Genomic DNA, 13,058 nt, shown 5'->3' on the forward strand with positions numbered 1-13,058 from the left:
AGATCAAAGCATGTTCTCTTCGTTTTGCTCAACTACTAACTCATTGCTTTAACTCGGTCCCTTAGCATCATCCTCCCACTATTATCCTATCCATCACAAGTCACAACCTTAACAATATTAGTTCTTATTGATAATTCTTATTGATAATCAAAACCTTTTATATTAAAAAACTGAAAACCATTTAATATTTTTCCTATTGGTACATGTATGAAATGATCAACAAACATCCTGAAAACTACAACCCAAGATCACCAAACTCACACTAACATATACATAAAGCAAAGACTATGAAGAACTTTAGCTTTCCTTTGGGAAACACTATTGCCATGTAACTTCCCTGGAAACCTCTGTGCCACTATCGTCAGTCAAATCAGATCTCATTGTATCGCTGATTCCTGTTGCTTGACGGTAATGGTTACTATCTTGGTCCATGGCATTGTAATGACTGCTGTTGCACATGCCCGGACCCATGTTGTGTGATGAAATGTTAACGTTTTGATTGGAGGAAGATTCACCAACCATTTGCTGGCGTTCAGCAAGAACAGCGATTGCACAAGCTAGCCCACCAGATGGGGAAGATGATGAAGACGACGGCATCAATGGTCCTACATTATGATCTTCTTCAGGAGAGTTATTCATCTGACTTCCAGGTTCCTGCTCAGAAACAAACAAACAGAGTTAAAGGCTTACCTTATTCAGCAAAATGATGGAACTTGAAAGTTTATTAACTGAATAAATCACCTGAACCGAGAGCCATATTGCTTCCATCACCATTATATCCTCAAGATCATAGTCAAACTCACCATCCCTGAAGAAATGATATGAAAATGTAATAACTAATTGATAAAGAGACAACTTATAAAGACCACCATATAGTCCTTCCTAATTATAACTGTTCCCAGAGCATCAAAATCCTTCAAGAGAAACAGTACTATGTTTGTTTTATCTCAACACTAACCTGCTAACCCGAGGGTGTGATGTAAGACATGAGTCTTGAGATGAAACAGTTTCCTCATCCTCCTCTGCTCAAAAAGTTATGTCACTGATATTGCTGACCAAGAGAAAACAAAATTTTAAAAGGATGCAAGTAATATTGAACCGAGAGAACTAACCTGCAGCAGAACCATATTCAGTATCAGCTGTCACTGCACTTGTCCTAGAAGAAGGTGACTCCAGACGTTTCTGCATTCTTTCTTCATCTTCTTCAACTTCCTTCTGCCTAATCCTTATTTTGGCTTCTATAACTCGCTGCTCTTCCTTCACAACGTAGTAAAAACAAAATGGGCATAATCAGGCAAATACTCATCCCTCACATAAAGGAAAGTTACTGTTATAATTATGTGACTTACAATCTGTTCAATGCTCTTCTCCTCTTTAGTCTTCCCTCCACGGTACTCAACAGCATAGTTTGATGTTTTGCAATACGGACATCTCGCATATGTTAAGGAGGACACAAAGGAGAAGAAGAGACACTAAAATTTGTATGCCTAACATAACAATCAAAAGCTCGATGCCTAACAATAGCAATCAAAAGGATACTGAGTAGGTTGAGATGAACTAGGATTCTTCATCCGGAGAAAACACTCTGTAGATTAAACCAAAAGATACAAACACATGAATGCAAAAGATTCTAAATTTAGTTATGTTTGATGAATTATTTTTTTACCTGTACAAATGCTTTTCAAACAACATCTTGACCTATTGAGGCTGGGATAGTACTACAAACACACACAACAACAAGAACATACATGATACATTCACATTCAGTTTCATCTTCTTGAAAGGAAATACAATTTTTGTATAAACCAATAAATACAAACCAGATAGCAAATTGGACATTCTTCGAGATCGTGACAAGAGGTTTCTTCAGCACCAGGATAGCAAGGAGCAAGCTTAGAGTCTAAGATGAGTTTCTTAACCTTTTTGAAGTCGACATCTTTGTTCATGTATAATAAACCTTGCTGTGGCTTTGTGTATCTTTCGTCCACAACTTGTCTCTTCTTTCCCACATTATTACCCATCGAACCTGTCTCTTGATAGACCAATAACACTTAGTAAATTTAGAGCTCGAAACAATCCAAAAATGTTTCCTTTTTCGGAAACTAACAAACTAAAACTTCAATTTCCGACAATTCATAAGAACTGAAACGACAAAACAAAGTTTAAACCTTGAAGATAATGAATAATTAAGAACCAAAGAAGAAACCTTAACAATAACAAGCTTCTAGAGAATCTCGAGGGCAGAGAGAGAGAGCAAGGCTTGGTTAACTCTGATAAAAGAGACAAAGATCAGAGCTTTGGTCTCTGAGAGAGCTACAGTAGAGTGTGTGTGTGTGTGTGTGCTTCTCTACGTATAATGTGTATATTCACAACATTAAAAGAGAACTTCGTATCATCTTTTGATGGAAAGTTAAGAGAGAGAGAGATAGATAGATGATGATGATGATGATAAAGATGAAACGGTGGAAGAGTGAAGAAAAGAATCGTCATCTCTCTTTGTTTTCACTCTTCCTCTTCCTTCTTTCACGCGCCTTTTTTCGCGCGTGAGTTTGGGTGTTATTAGAGTTTCACAATTAACGCAGAACATTTCTTTATATACACTAAACAAAAAGATTTGCCCAAAAAAAATACATTAAACAAAAAGGATCGATCGATCGATCACTCGGTGTTTTACATGGGCCTCTTAATTTAGTAAATTAGGGCTTTGTTACAGGCCCAATGGGCTTTCTGAACACAACTTAACTTTCTGACCATAGATTGTACAATTCGCCGACCGGAGGCATCTCCCTGAAAAAGCTATCGAACTCCGTCGTCTCTACACCTCCTTCTGCTTCTCTTCCGCCACCTCCGGAAAACTGTGGTGACGAGTCTTTGCTGCCGTAACCATGGCTTGAGAACTCGAAAGGACCGTCAGCGACGATGGCGTTTTTACCGGTGAGTTCTTGAACAACCGTCTTGAAGCTACGAGCATCTGTCTGGACGTACTGTGTGTTAATGAAGACAACCTTCATCGGCTCAGATCTCACTCTAGACATTTTTGGATGATTTGGCTTTTCTTGTAGACACAACAAAACTAGAATCTGATTTTTTATCTTGTTTCGGTTTGGCTCTCTGAGTACTTTGCCTTTTGAATCTCTAGATGTTTGTTATATTTATATGGGTACACAGATATATGGGACTTTATATATATATATATATAGACACAGCAAAAAAGATTATATTATTTTAATTATATCTTCAGAAACAATTGGTGGCGAATCCTTCACGAACTATGTGGATAATAGCAATTTTTTATTGCTATAGCATGGAATTTTAAACTATATAAAAGCAAATATATGTAAGTTGAAATGATATTTTGATTCTGGAACATGCTTACGTATGGAGTTACGTTCACAGGCTTTCACGACTAACGAGTTTAAATATAAACACTGTTGCAGATTTTCCACTTACTAAGGAGATTAGACTCAGTTAACTAACATTGCATTAAAAAACCCTTTACTTTAGAGTTTGGTAAACAACGGGTCAAATGAAATTGGAGACTGTTACTTTATTTTAAGATTGTGCTCATGAAAAGTTTATTTTGCTACCTTTCACCAATAGTTTTCATAGACATTTTTTTTATATATTTAAACAAAAAAACATATGTGATAGATGTTTAGAATTTTATAAGATTAGAAAAACAAAATTTATGTTCTTTTGACAATAATAAAAGAAGAAAAAAAGAACTACATATGGTTTTTGTCAAAAAAAAACTACATATGGTCAATTAAGTTGTTTTTATATACTGCGGTCTTTGACGTTGTTCTTGTATGAGTGAAACAGGTTTGACCGTCAAGAATTCAAGCAGCCTTGACTGACCAAATAATAAATGGACTTTGGTATTATTATCAAGAAACTATTGATCTGGAAAGAATCATATTGCTCGGTGGACCAAATAATAAATGAACTTTTGTTATTGTTATCAGGAACTAATGATCGAGAAAGAATCATATTATTTAGTTTACTGGGTCAAACTAAGCACGCCTTATTTGATGGAATATGGAATCACATCACATCACGTGAAACCAACCTAGAACACTTGTATCTTCTTATTTTATATACGGGCAAATCTATACTATTATTTGCAAAGTGATTTTTATAACTTTTATATTAAAAATTAAAGTGGTTAAGATTAAAACCGATAATATATTTAATAGATTTGTATATATAATTGATCATATAATCAAAAATGAATTTGTATTAATAATTTTAGATTTTTCAAAATAAGATAATTCTTCTATATATGAATATGTTGTTATTTTTTAATAAAATTTTCTATTATAAAAGTTAAAATTCTATACCACTATTTACAAAGTTATTTTTCTCCAAACTCAGTGATACCTTTTAATTATTTTTATATATAACCAATTTTTTTTATATATATAATATTAGATTTATATGTTATATTAGATAACTGATAAAACATATTTCAAAAATAAGATAATTCTTATATATATTGTGTTGTTATATGGAAATAATATTTTCTATTATAAAATTAAAAAATTAGATATAAAGTAAATTATAATTAAATATTAATCAAACAAAAACATTTGTATAAAATAATTTCTAAAATATATCTAATATGTGAGTGTTTTTTTAAATTTCAACATAATCATAAGTGTATTTAATCTAAGAAAAAATATCATATATAATAATTTGATGTTTGATTTAAACTTTTCAAAAAAAATTAATAATAATTTATCATACTGATTTTTGAATTACAAAAATTTAGAAAAAAGCTAATTCGCAACCTATGTCTTTTAATTGCTAAACTGTCAAATTAGTGTTTAACCAACAAGCCCGATCATGATTTATCAGAGGGCACATGCATTCGGAACAAGACATTTGGGAACAAAGTGGCTGTGAAATTATAATGTAGCAAAACTTCAATATAACTGATAAGGTTTGATGCTCTTCTTTATTGTGATGAGATCCTGAAAGTCGATCAACAAATTTTTATTTTTCATTATTTCTATGTTTTACAAATGCTTTTGCATTATGTAGACATCGATATAGTACCAATTGAAAACAAAAATATTGTGCGAACTGAAATTATAGTTATTTATGTTTGGATACAAATCTATAATTAAAGAATTTTATAAAAACATGGCATTAAATATATATTTTAAAGACACCGTATCTAGTTTAAAGTGTCTATTTATTGCTAATTAAATTTTGTATTAAATGAAAAGAGCTTTGTATAGACTCTACTGAGTCACAATTGTTTTTTTTTTGGTCAACTAGTCACAATTGTTTTCTACATATTTCTAGCAATCTAGCTCGAATGAAGCCAGTGCCAAAATTGGATTATTTTCGTGAGATCCTAAACTGTCCCTTGGATGGGAGATTCAAGATCTAAACCTGACCAAGACAAGACAAAATAATACTCATATAAGAATTCTGATATCCTCCAAAAATCAAACATGGCTTGCATTAGTTATGTGTTTAAGAATTTGTGTATGTTTCTCTTGGTCGTCGCGGTTGCAAGTCGATCGGGCACGTGGAAAATCTTTGATGTCCGAAAATATGGTGCCAAAGGCGACGGCAAAACTGATAATGTTAATGTACATGACATTAATTTTTTTTACCCGTTTAATTTTCCTATGATTATTTTATATCTAAAAACACCATTATCCTTCATACTCAAATTGTTATGAGATATTTTAGAATTTACTTTTGTATCCCCTAAAGGTTTAGGTTTCTAAAAGAGTCATATTTTCAAGGAAATTTGAAGCTGGGCACGAAAACGTTGAAACAACACATATTAACTGGTTGAACCATAAATATACAATAGAATCCTATAAATCCAATAGATTGGTATACGAAGACAAAAAAAAAAAAATCCTTTGTATTAGTATAGAAGATCTACAATATTTAATTTTTTTTTTTTTTTGGCTATTCACTATGGTGTTTCAGGCATTCATAAAAGCGTGGGAAGATGCGTGCGCACATAGTGGAAGAAATCAAATTTACATACCAAGAAAAAAGTTCTATATGAGTGCTGTCATGTTCAAGGGACCATGCAAAGGTAAAACTATGTTCTTCAACAATGGATTATTACTGGCTCCTCTACATCCCAAGCATATCAAACAAGACGCTTGGATAAATTTCCAATACGTCGACAATCTCGTAGTCACCGGCCACGGAACTATCGACGGCCAAGGAAGTCGTTCTTGGTCCTCCACTAACTTCGACATGAATCGTAGACTACCAGCGGTACGATATTCGTCTTTCGTTTTAAATTTAAATTTTGATAAAATATTTGTTAAAGAAAAGCCTATATTCTCTAATCTCTAATAATTTTGCAGAACATGGCATTCGATTTCGTGAGAAAATCAAGAATCAATGGACTAATATCACTCAACAGCAAATCGGAACACTTGAACTTCTTCTGCGTAGATCATTTCAACATCTCTCACGTCAACGTAACGGCTCCTAGAAACAGCCCCAACACTGACGGAATCAAGATTGGTATGTCCAGCAACGTTAAGATTCGGGACAGTCACATTGGTTCCGGAGACGATTGTATCGCAATCCTCTCGGGAAACACTAACTTCGATATCCATAACATCACTTGTGGTCCTGGACATGGGATCAGTGTCGGAAGCTTGGGAAAGCACAAAGAAGAAAAGAATGTGGAGGATATTACGGTTAGGGACACGGTTTTCAACGGGACAAGCGACGGTATAAGGTTCAAGACATGGGAATCTTCGGTTGCTGAGATCACAGTTTCGGGATTCTTGTACGAGAATATCAAGATGGTTGATGTCCGACATCCTATCAACATTGATCAGAAGTATTGTCCTTACCCACCGTGTCCGAAATTAGTAAGCTTCATACGCAAGAAACAGCCTTATCTTTCTTAATTTTGCTCAGTTTTTTAAAACCAGATTAGATCATGATATTGTTGTCTGCAGGGAGACTCTCATGTTCAGATCAGAAACGTGACGTTCAAGAATATTTGGGGAACATCGAGGAACAAAGTGGCTGTAAATTTGCAATGTAGTAAAAGCTTTCCTTGCAAAGATATTCAGCTGATTGACATCAATTTAATACATAATGGTTCTGACGGTCCAGCCACCGCGTTGTGTGAGAACGTTAAAGGTTCTGCTCGTGGCAAGATGTTTCCTCCGAGTTGTTTAAACTCAGCTTGTCGTTAGTTGATTTTGGTATATATTCATTACTCGTGTAGATGTGATTCTATCTTAGATGTCAAGTCAGCCCAAAGAGAAATCTTAATATGACATTTTTATTTTATTTTCATTGGTGATATCTCTCAGTGATAACATTGTGTTGGTAACTTTGACTCTTTGAGAATAATAAAATTAGTCAACTCACAAGACTAGACAAGTTAAAAGGAGTTGATGCACAAAGAAACAGAGACAAAGACCACATTATTGACAACCATTGATGAGTACCATCGCGAGATCCAATTCAACCTCTTCCCTCGTGATCTGAATCGCCGTTTATTCGTAAGAAGATTGAGTTGAAAGAGTATCAGTCTTAAGTAGTAGACTGAAGGAGCTTCAAGACGGATGTTCGATCAGGCATGCTGGGTATTGCACCCTTTACTTGGACACATAGAGAGGCAGCTGCAGCTGTAGGAACCGGAAAAAATAAGAACCATTGAACCCAAAGTGAGACAAAACTAATTAGTTTTATGGGTCAGAAAACTAGAATTCTTTAAAACTGAAATTTACCAGCAAATCTCAAGCATTCCTCATGTGACTTGCCCTCTACCATAGCCACTGCAAAAGCTGCTGTGAAAGTATCCCCAGCACCTGTAGTATCAACCACTTGCGCAGCCGGTATAATTGACTGCTGGATCGGTTTCTCCCCTTCTATGAATAACGCAGACCCCTTGGAACCAAGTTTCACTAGAACTTGCTTAACTCCCTGAGAAAAAAAAATATAGCTTTAACCTTATCAACCCAAAACCCACTAAACCAATTTTTCAGAGCCCAATTGCCCAAAAAAAGAAAGATTAATCAAAGGGACTTATACCAACTTATGGCACTTTGCAACAGCTTGACTGATCTGTTCAAAAGTTTCAGTAGGCATTCCGGTCAAGCGACTGAGCTCAGTCTCATTCGGGCTCAAGATGTCGACGGAATCCAATAGCTCATTCGGAATGGGCGTATCCATTCCTCCCACGTCCAGGATGACCGGAACACCTGCTTTCTTCACAGCCTGCAAAACATCCCACCACCACCACCAACCTAAGTTTCTACTCTTATGATAAAAATCTTATCTCACACCGTGTTTAAGACACCACTGCATTATCAAAACCTGAAGCTTCATCCAATCAACAGAAAAAAAAAGTTCCCACTGACGTAACTTTGAGTGTCATCAAAGCTTCTTAGAAAATCATACTCAACATAACTTTGCATTAGCTATCTCAACATGATGATTCAACTTGTATATGATCAAATCTATACTCCAATTCCAAATTCTACATCTTTTCAAGACATCATTGCACTATATAAAAACCTAAAGCTGCATCCTTTCAACAAAACTTACCAAGACTAGAAGAACTGTCACTAAAGTACCTAACTTTGAGAGTCATCAAGATTGGAATCGAATAAAGTCACAAACTTTATATCTGACCTTAGCAACTTGAACGTTGATGGAATCAGGGATCTCTCTCTGAAGCAACACAACACCAGCATTCCTAACAACCTCAAGCTCATCATCACTCATCTTCTCAGGCCACCCTCTCATATTAGCACCACCCACAATAATAATCGAGTTCTGACCGTCCGACTGCAGCATCACCACCGCGTGCCCCGTCGGCTCGTCCTTCACCGACTTCACGTGATCCAAGCGAACTCCACACCCTTCCGACCCACCCCCCAACGCACCTGCGATCAGCTTCCCGTGCGCGTCCTCTCCCAGACGACCGACGAAGTACGTCGGATAATCCAGCTTCGCTCCGCACGCCGCCTGGTTCGCGCCTTTCCCGCCGGCGAGCGTTTGCCCTGTCTTGGCCGAGATCGTCTCCCCTTCCTTGGGTAGTCTTTCGATCTCCACGTAGATGTCGGCGTTCGCGGATCCCACGACCACCAGCGGCGGCGCGTGGGGGTTAACGGTGGGTTTAGCGTTTTGATTTGCCGATGGGTCGACGGAGAGGGAGAGAACACGGAGGGATCTTCTGGGAACGCGGAGGGTTGGATTCACAATGTTGATCGGAGGAGGATTCGATCGATTGAATTTGATGTTTGGATGGAAAGTATTCGACTGAGAAAGTGAAATCCCTTTCATTATCATCGTCGTACGCTTGTTCGCCGGAGTCAACGCAGAAACTTTTTACTTTGAAGATAACTTTGTGTTCGAACTCGAAGTGTTGAACTAAAGATTCTTACGTGAAACTCACGCTCTAAAATTACTAAACCGTGCCGAGTATAATCCAGATTTTGATTTATTAAAACCGTGATTAATTCGAGTATCCACCGTCATAACTCATAAGTGCGATGATGACGCACGCAGTGGCCTAAGCAAACGCAATTATAGGAGAAATGGATCATAACTCATAAGTACGAAGTAACCCACTTATTTGAGCATAACAGATTATGTGCTAAATTATTTTGAGCACAACAAAAGAATTTTGAATAACTAACTTTTTACCTTTTTATTTACAAATCTCATGAAGATATTACATATATTCAATAACATTACTAAACTATATGATAGTATAATACAACAATATAAAATAATAGTCTTAGTCTCTTGACTATGCTTAAAATACAACAAAAAGCTAGAGTAGTCGAATCAAAATTGTCCTCAATATATAATACAATTTCTTATTATTCGAGGGCAAGCAAAATGCGATTCAGAACCCCTATAAATCACCGATTACAGTTCTCTTCAATTCAGTCAGTACAACACAATATTAGCTAAAGAAACGTAAGAGAAAGTAAAAAACAAGCTTTTAGTGAGTAACAATGGCAGAGGAGGTGATACTTCTGGACTTCTGGGCGAGTATGTTTGGGATGAGGACGAGGATCGCTCTGGAGGAGAAAAAAGTCAAGTTCGATTATAGAGAACAAGATTTATGGAATAAAGGCTCCTTGCTCCTCGAGATGAACCCGATTCATAAGAAAATACCGGTTCTTATCCACAATGGTAAACCGGTCTGTGAGTCTCTCATCCAGGTCGAGTACATCGATGAGACTTGGCCCGGTGAAAACCCACTCCTTCCTTCTGATCCTTACCAAAGAGCTCAGGCCAAGTTTTGGGCAGATTTCATCGACAAAAAGGTATTTTCATTTAGTAAAAATATATACTGGTTTCGGTTTAAGTGTCTTGGTTTGGTTTGATTTTTTTTTTCTCCACCAAATATTGCAACTTCTATAACCAAAATGGATTATATCAGGTGAATGTTACGGCGAGGAGGATTTGGGCGATAAAAGGTGAGGAGAAGGAAGCATCCAAGGAGTTAATCGAGATATTCAAGACGCTTGAATCAGAGCTTGGAGACAAGCATTACTTTGGAGGCGAGACGTTCGGGTATGTGGATATAGCTCTCATCGGGTTCTACAGCTGGTTTGGAGTCTACAACAAGTTTGGGAATATGAGTATTGAAACAGAGTGTCCAACGTTGACTGCGTGGGCCCAAAGGTGTTTGAAGAGAGAGAGCGTCGCTAAAACCCTGCCTGAGTCGGAGAAGGTCACTGCGTTCATTTCCCAGCGTCTTGGCCTCGAGTAGAACCTCTTATGATGTTCTGTTGTATTATGTCTGCTCTTGTTGTGTCTTCTCTATCTATCTAAAGTTTATTTCTGCTTAATAATGTGATTCTGTGAGTTGTTTAAGTCATGTAAGTGTTGATCTGATTGTCGGTTTTTTTTTGTATCTTCACTGTATTTGGAAATGAGTTTTCAATACGTTGAAAAGTCTATAATAAAGGATGTGTGTCAAATCATGAAATTACAGCAGTCCAGTTATTCTATTTCTTATGATTGCAGTTAGATTGGTTCAAAACACGCTAAACTTTACAAGACTTCCATAAAATAAACTTTCTTAACTTTAACTGTTTATTTATATAAAAATGACCTTTCACGGTTTGTGGTGTCTTCCAAAGTTCTAGCATCGACTCGCATGTTACGATCCATGTGGTTTTCTATTACAAAAATTCGATATAACAAAAACTAGCTCATATAGTCATTTCCCAATGTATTCTAAAATTCCCAATATCTTTATCATTTTATGACCAGTAAAGTAAATAACATGCTTACTGTTGTTAGTCAGAATTATTAAGACTTTCACTGCTATATTTTGATTATTAAATGTGTCCTTAAAGTATCCATGGCGTTGACCGCTGTTTGAAATCCAGAGTCAAAAGTTACGATGACGTAAGCAGTGGCGTAATCAACCGTCTCTCTTGCGAAACACGTGGTCAACATCTTAAAATGAGTAGGTCCACCGAAATAAGTACTTTCTGCTCGTCACTAACCTCTCGAATAGTATTTGATTTAATTTTTTATCAAAGATGTATCAGAAAACAAAGTATAAGTTTCACTGAATAATTAAAATTTAGTTTAGTTTTAAAAATCTAATCGAAGAACTCAAAATGAAAGTTCAACATAGCAAAGTACAAACCCTTTGACATCGAAGTCAGAGATTGAATTAATTTCATCAACTATAAAAGGAAAAAAAAACTTTTGAACTGGCTGAATATATCATTTTCACTAACTTCATAATTTAATCTAGAGAATTAGAATATTAATATAAATAAGACTTTAGCAAGCAAAATGCGACCACTGTTTATGTTTCGCATATATCCGCTATAAATCAAAGTAACTCGGTTCTCTTCTTCATCATACACTTGCACAGAACAAATAAATAAAAGATCTCAGTGAGAGCTTAATTATCAAGAGAAACAAATGGCAGACGAAGTGATTCTTCTGGATTACTGGCCGAGTGCGTTCGGGATGAGGACGAGGATTGCTCTTGAGGAGAAAAACATCAAATTTGAGCACAGAGAACAAGATCTATTCAACAAAAGCCAGATTCTCCTCGAGATGAACCCGGTTCATAAGAAAATCCCGGTTCTCATCCACAATGGTAAACCGGTTTGTGAATCTCTCATCCAGGTCGAGTACATCGACGAGACTTGGCCAGGGGGAAACTCACTCCTTCCCTCTGATCCTTACCAAAGAGCTCAGGCCAAGTTTTGGGGAGACTTCATTGACAAGAAGGTAGAAAGAGAAGGTTTTTTTTAATATTTTGGTTTAAAATTATAATTTACAGTAAAACATCTCATTGTTAAATGAAGTAGTTTGGTTTTTGAATAAATTTAACATTCATTCGGAAAAAATGTAAGAGAAGATTTCATAGGGCAAGAAAATCGAGATTAGTGTTTGGTTTAATCTGATTAACAATTGTGGTTTAGGTGTCTGGTCCGACGTGGGTTCTGTGGGGAGGGAAAGGCGAGGAGCAAGAAGCGGGGAAGAAGGAGTTCATCGAGGTGCTGAAGACGCTAGAGACCGAGCTTGGAGACAAGGCTTACTTTGGAGGCGAAACGTTCGGTTATGTTGATATAGCCTTGATCGGGTTCTACTGCTGGTTTGACGCATATGAGAAATTTGCGAACTTCAGCATCGAAGCGGAGTGTCCAAAGGTGATTGCTTGGGCTAAAAGGTGTCTGAAAAGAGAGAGTGTGGCTAAGTCTCTTCCTGATCCAGACAAGATCACTAAGTACGTTCCTGAGCTTAAGAAAAGACTTGGTATGGAATAGATGTGTTCCATTTTAGTTTCTGTTCTGTCTGTTTTTTTTTTACCCTTTTTCAATTTCTGTCGTGTTTTTGCTCTGTTTTGGAGTCATCATAATAATGTAAACATCCACCGATGGTTTACAATAAGATAAATGCTTCAATGCTTCAACCCACCTGGCCCGGCGTGATTATTGTTTCGGGCCGCATAGGCTAAGGTCCAATAACTAAATGCAAGCATCCAAAACTAATTACACTGGAACGGCTAAAGGTGAAACCTGTAGTCCTGTACCACAAAAATGCATCTTTTG

The 13,058-nt window shown here is 36.5% G+C and overlaps 6 protein-coding genes across 10 annotated transcripts; 3 read left to right on the plus strand and 3 right to left on the minus strand.

The window, feature by feature from the left end:
- Positions 1-138: 138 nt before the first annotated feature.
- Positions 139-2,561, minus strand: LOC103872500 (E3 ubiquitin-protein ligase DA2L). Of its 4 annotated transcripts, none has more exons than XM_018659427.2 (10): positions 2,296-2,561; positions 2,213-2,239; positions 1,821-2,026; positions 1,667-1,718; positions 1,540-1,585; positions 1,350-1,431; positions 1,113-1,257; positions 959-1,022; positions 742-808; positions 139-654 (listed from the first exon to the last, which is right to left on the minus strand). In XM_018659427.2, exons 3-10 carry the CDS (start codon positions 2,019-2,021, stop codon positions 319-321), a joined length of 993 nt encoding a protein of 330 aa, XP_018514943.1. In that variant the 5' UTR covers positions 2,022-2,026; positions 2,213-2,239; positions 2,296-2,561; the 3' UTR covers positions 139-318. The 4 variants fall into 4 exon arrangements, with proteins under 4 accessions (XP_018514943.1, XP_018514940.1, XP_018514941.1 ...); XM_018659424.2 differs by having other exon boundaries at positions 1,821-2,032; positions 2,207-2,239; XM_018659425.2 differs by having other exon boundaries at positions 2,207-2,239; positions 2,296-2,560.
- A 66-nt stretch (positions 2,562-2,627) lies between these two features.
- Positions 2,628-3,287, minus strand: LOC103872501 (VQ motif-containing protein 1). Its single transcript, XM_009150909.3, has one exon. It carries the CDS (start codon positions 3,033-3,035, stop codon positions 2,739-2,741), a length of 297 nt encoding a protein of 98 aa, XP_009149157.1. The 5' UTR covers positions 3,036-3,287; the 3' UTR covers positions 2,628-2,738.
- A 1,305-nt stretch (positions 3,288-4,592) lies between these two features.
- On the plus strand, positions 4,593-7,654 carry LOC103872502 (exopolygalacturonase). Of its 2 annotated transcripts, none has more exons than XM_018659406.2 (4): positions 4,593-5,603; positions 5,956-6,255; positions 6,348-6,866; positions 6,935-7,654. In XM_018659406.2, exons 1-4 carry the CDS (start codon positions 5,463-5,465, stop codon positions 7,043-7,045), a joined length of 1,071 nt encoding a protein of 356 aa, XP_018514922.1. In that variant the 5' UTR covers positions 4,593-5,462; the 3' UTR covers positions 7,046-7,654. The 2 variants fall into 2 exon arrangements, with proteins under 2 accessions (XP_018514922.1, XP_009149158.1); XM_009150910.3 differs by having other exon boundaries at positions 4,614-5,603; positions 6,957-7,654.
- LOC103872503 (ribokinase) lies at positions 7,323-9,427 on the minus strand. The gene is made up of 4 exons (XM_009150913.3): positions 8,647-9,427; positions 8,044-8,229; positions 7,740-7,935; positions 7,323-7,637 (listed from the first exon to the last, which is right to left on the minus strand). Exons 1-4 carry the CDS (start codon positions 9,304-9,306, stop codon positions 7,543-7,545), a joined length of 1,137 nt encoding a protein of 378 aa, XP_009149161.1. The 5' UTR covers positions 9,307-9,427; the 3' UTR covers positions 7,323-7,542.
- A 396-nt stretch (positions 9,428-9,823) lies between these two features.
- Positions 9,824-10,987, plus strand: LOC103872504 (glutathione S-transferase U24). The gene is made up of 2 exons (XM_009150914.2): positions 9,824-10,295; positions 10,412-10,987. Exons 1-2 carry the CDS (start codon positions 9,981-9,983, stop codon positions 10,742-10,744), a joined length of 648 nt encoding a protein of 215 aa, XP_009149162.1. The 5' UTR covers positions 9,824-9,980; the 3' UTR covers positions 10,745-10,987.
- Positions 10,988-11,790: 803 nt separating this feature from the next.
- Positions 11,791-12,923, plus strand: LOC103872505 (glutathione S-transferase U25). Its single transcript, XM_009150915.2, has 2 exons — positions 11,791-12,234; positions 12,429-12,923. The coding sequence occupies exons 1-2, from the start codon at positions 11,920-11,922 to the stop codon at positions 12,771-12,773; spliced, it is 660 nt and encodes a 219-aa protein (XP_009149163.1). The 5' UTR covers positions 11,791-11,919; the 3' UTR covers positions 12,774-12,923.
- The last annotated feature ends 135 nt before the right edge of the window (positions 12,924-13,058 follow it).

The sequence above is a fragment of the Brassica rapa genome, chromosome A06 (assembly GCF_000309985.2).
Source record: "Brassica rapa cultivar Chiifu-401-42 chromosome A06, CAAS_Brap_v3.01, whole genome shotgun sequence".
NCBI classification, from domain to species: Eukaryota; Viridiplantae; Streptophyta; class Magnoliopsida; order Brassicales; family Brassicaceae; genus Brassica; species Brassica rapa.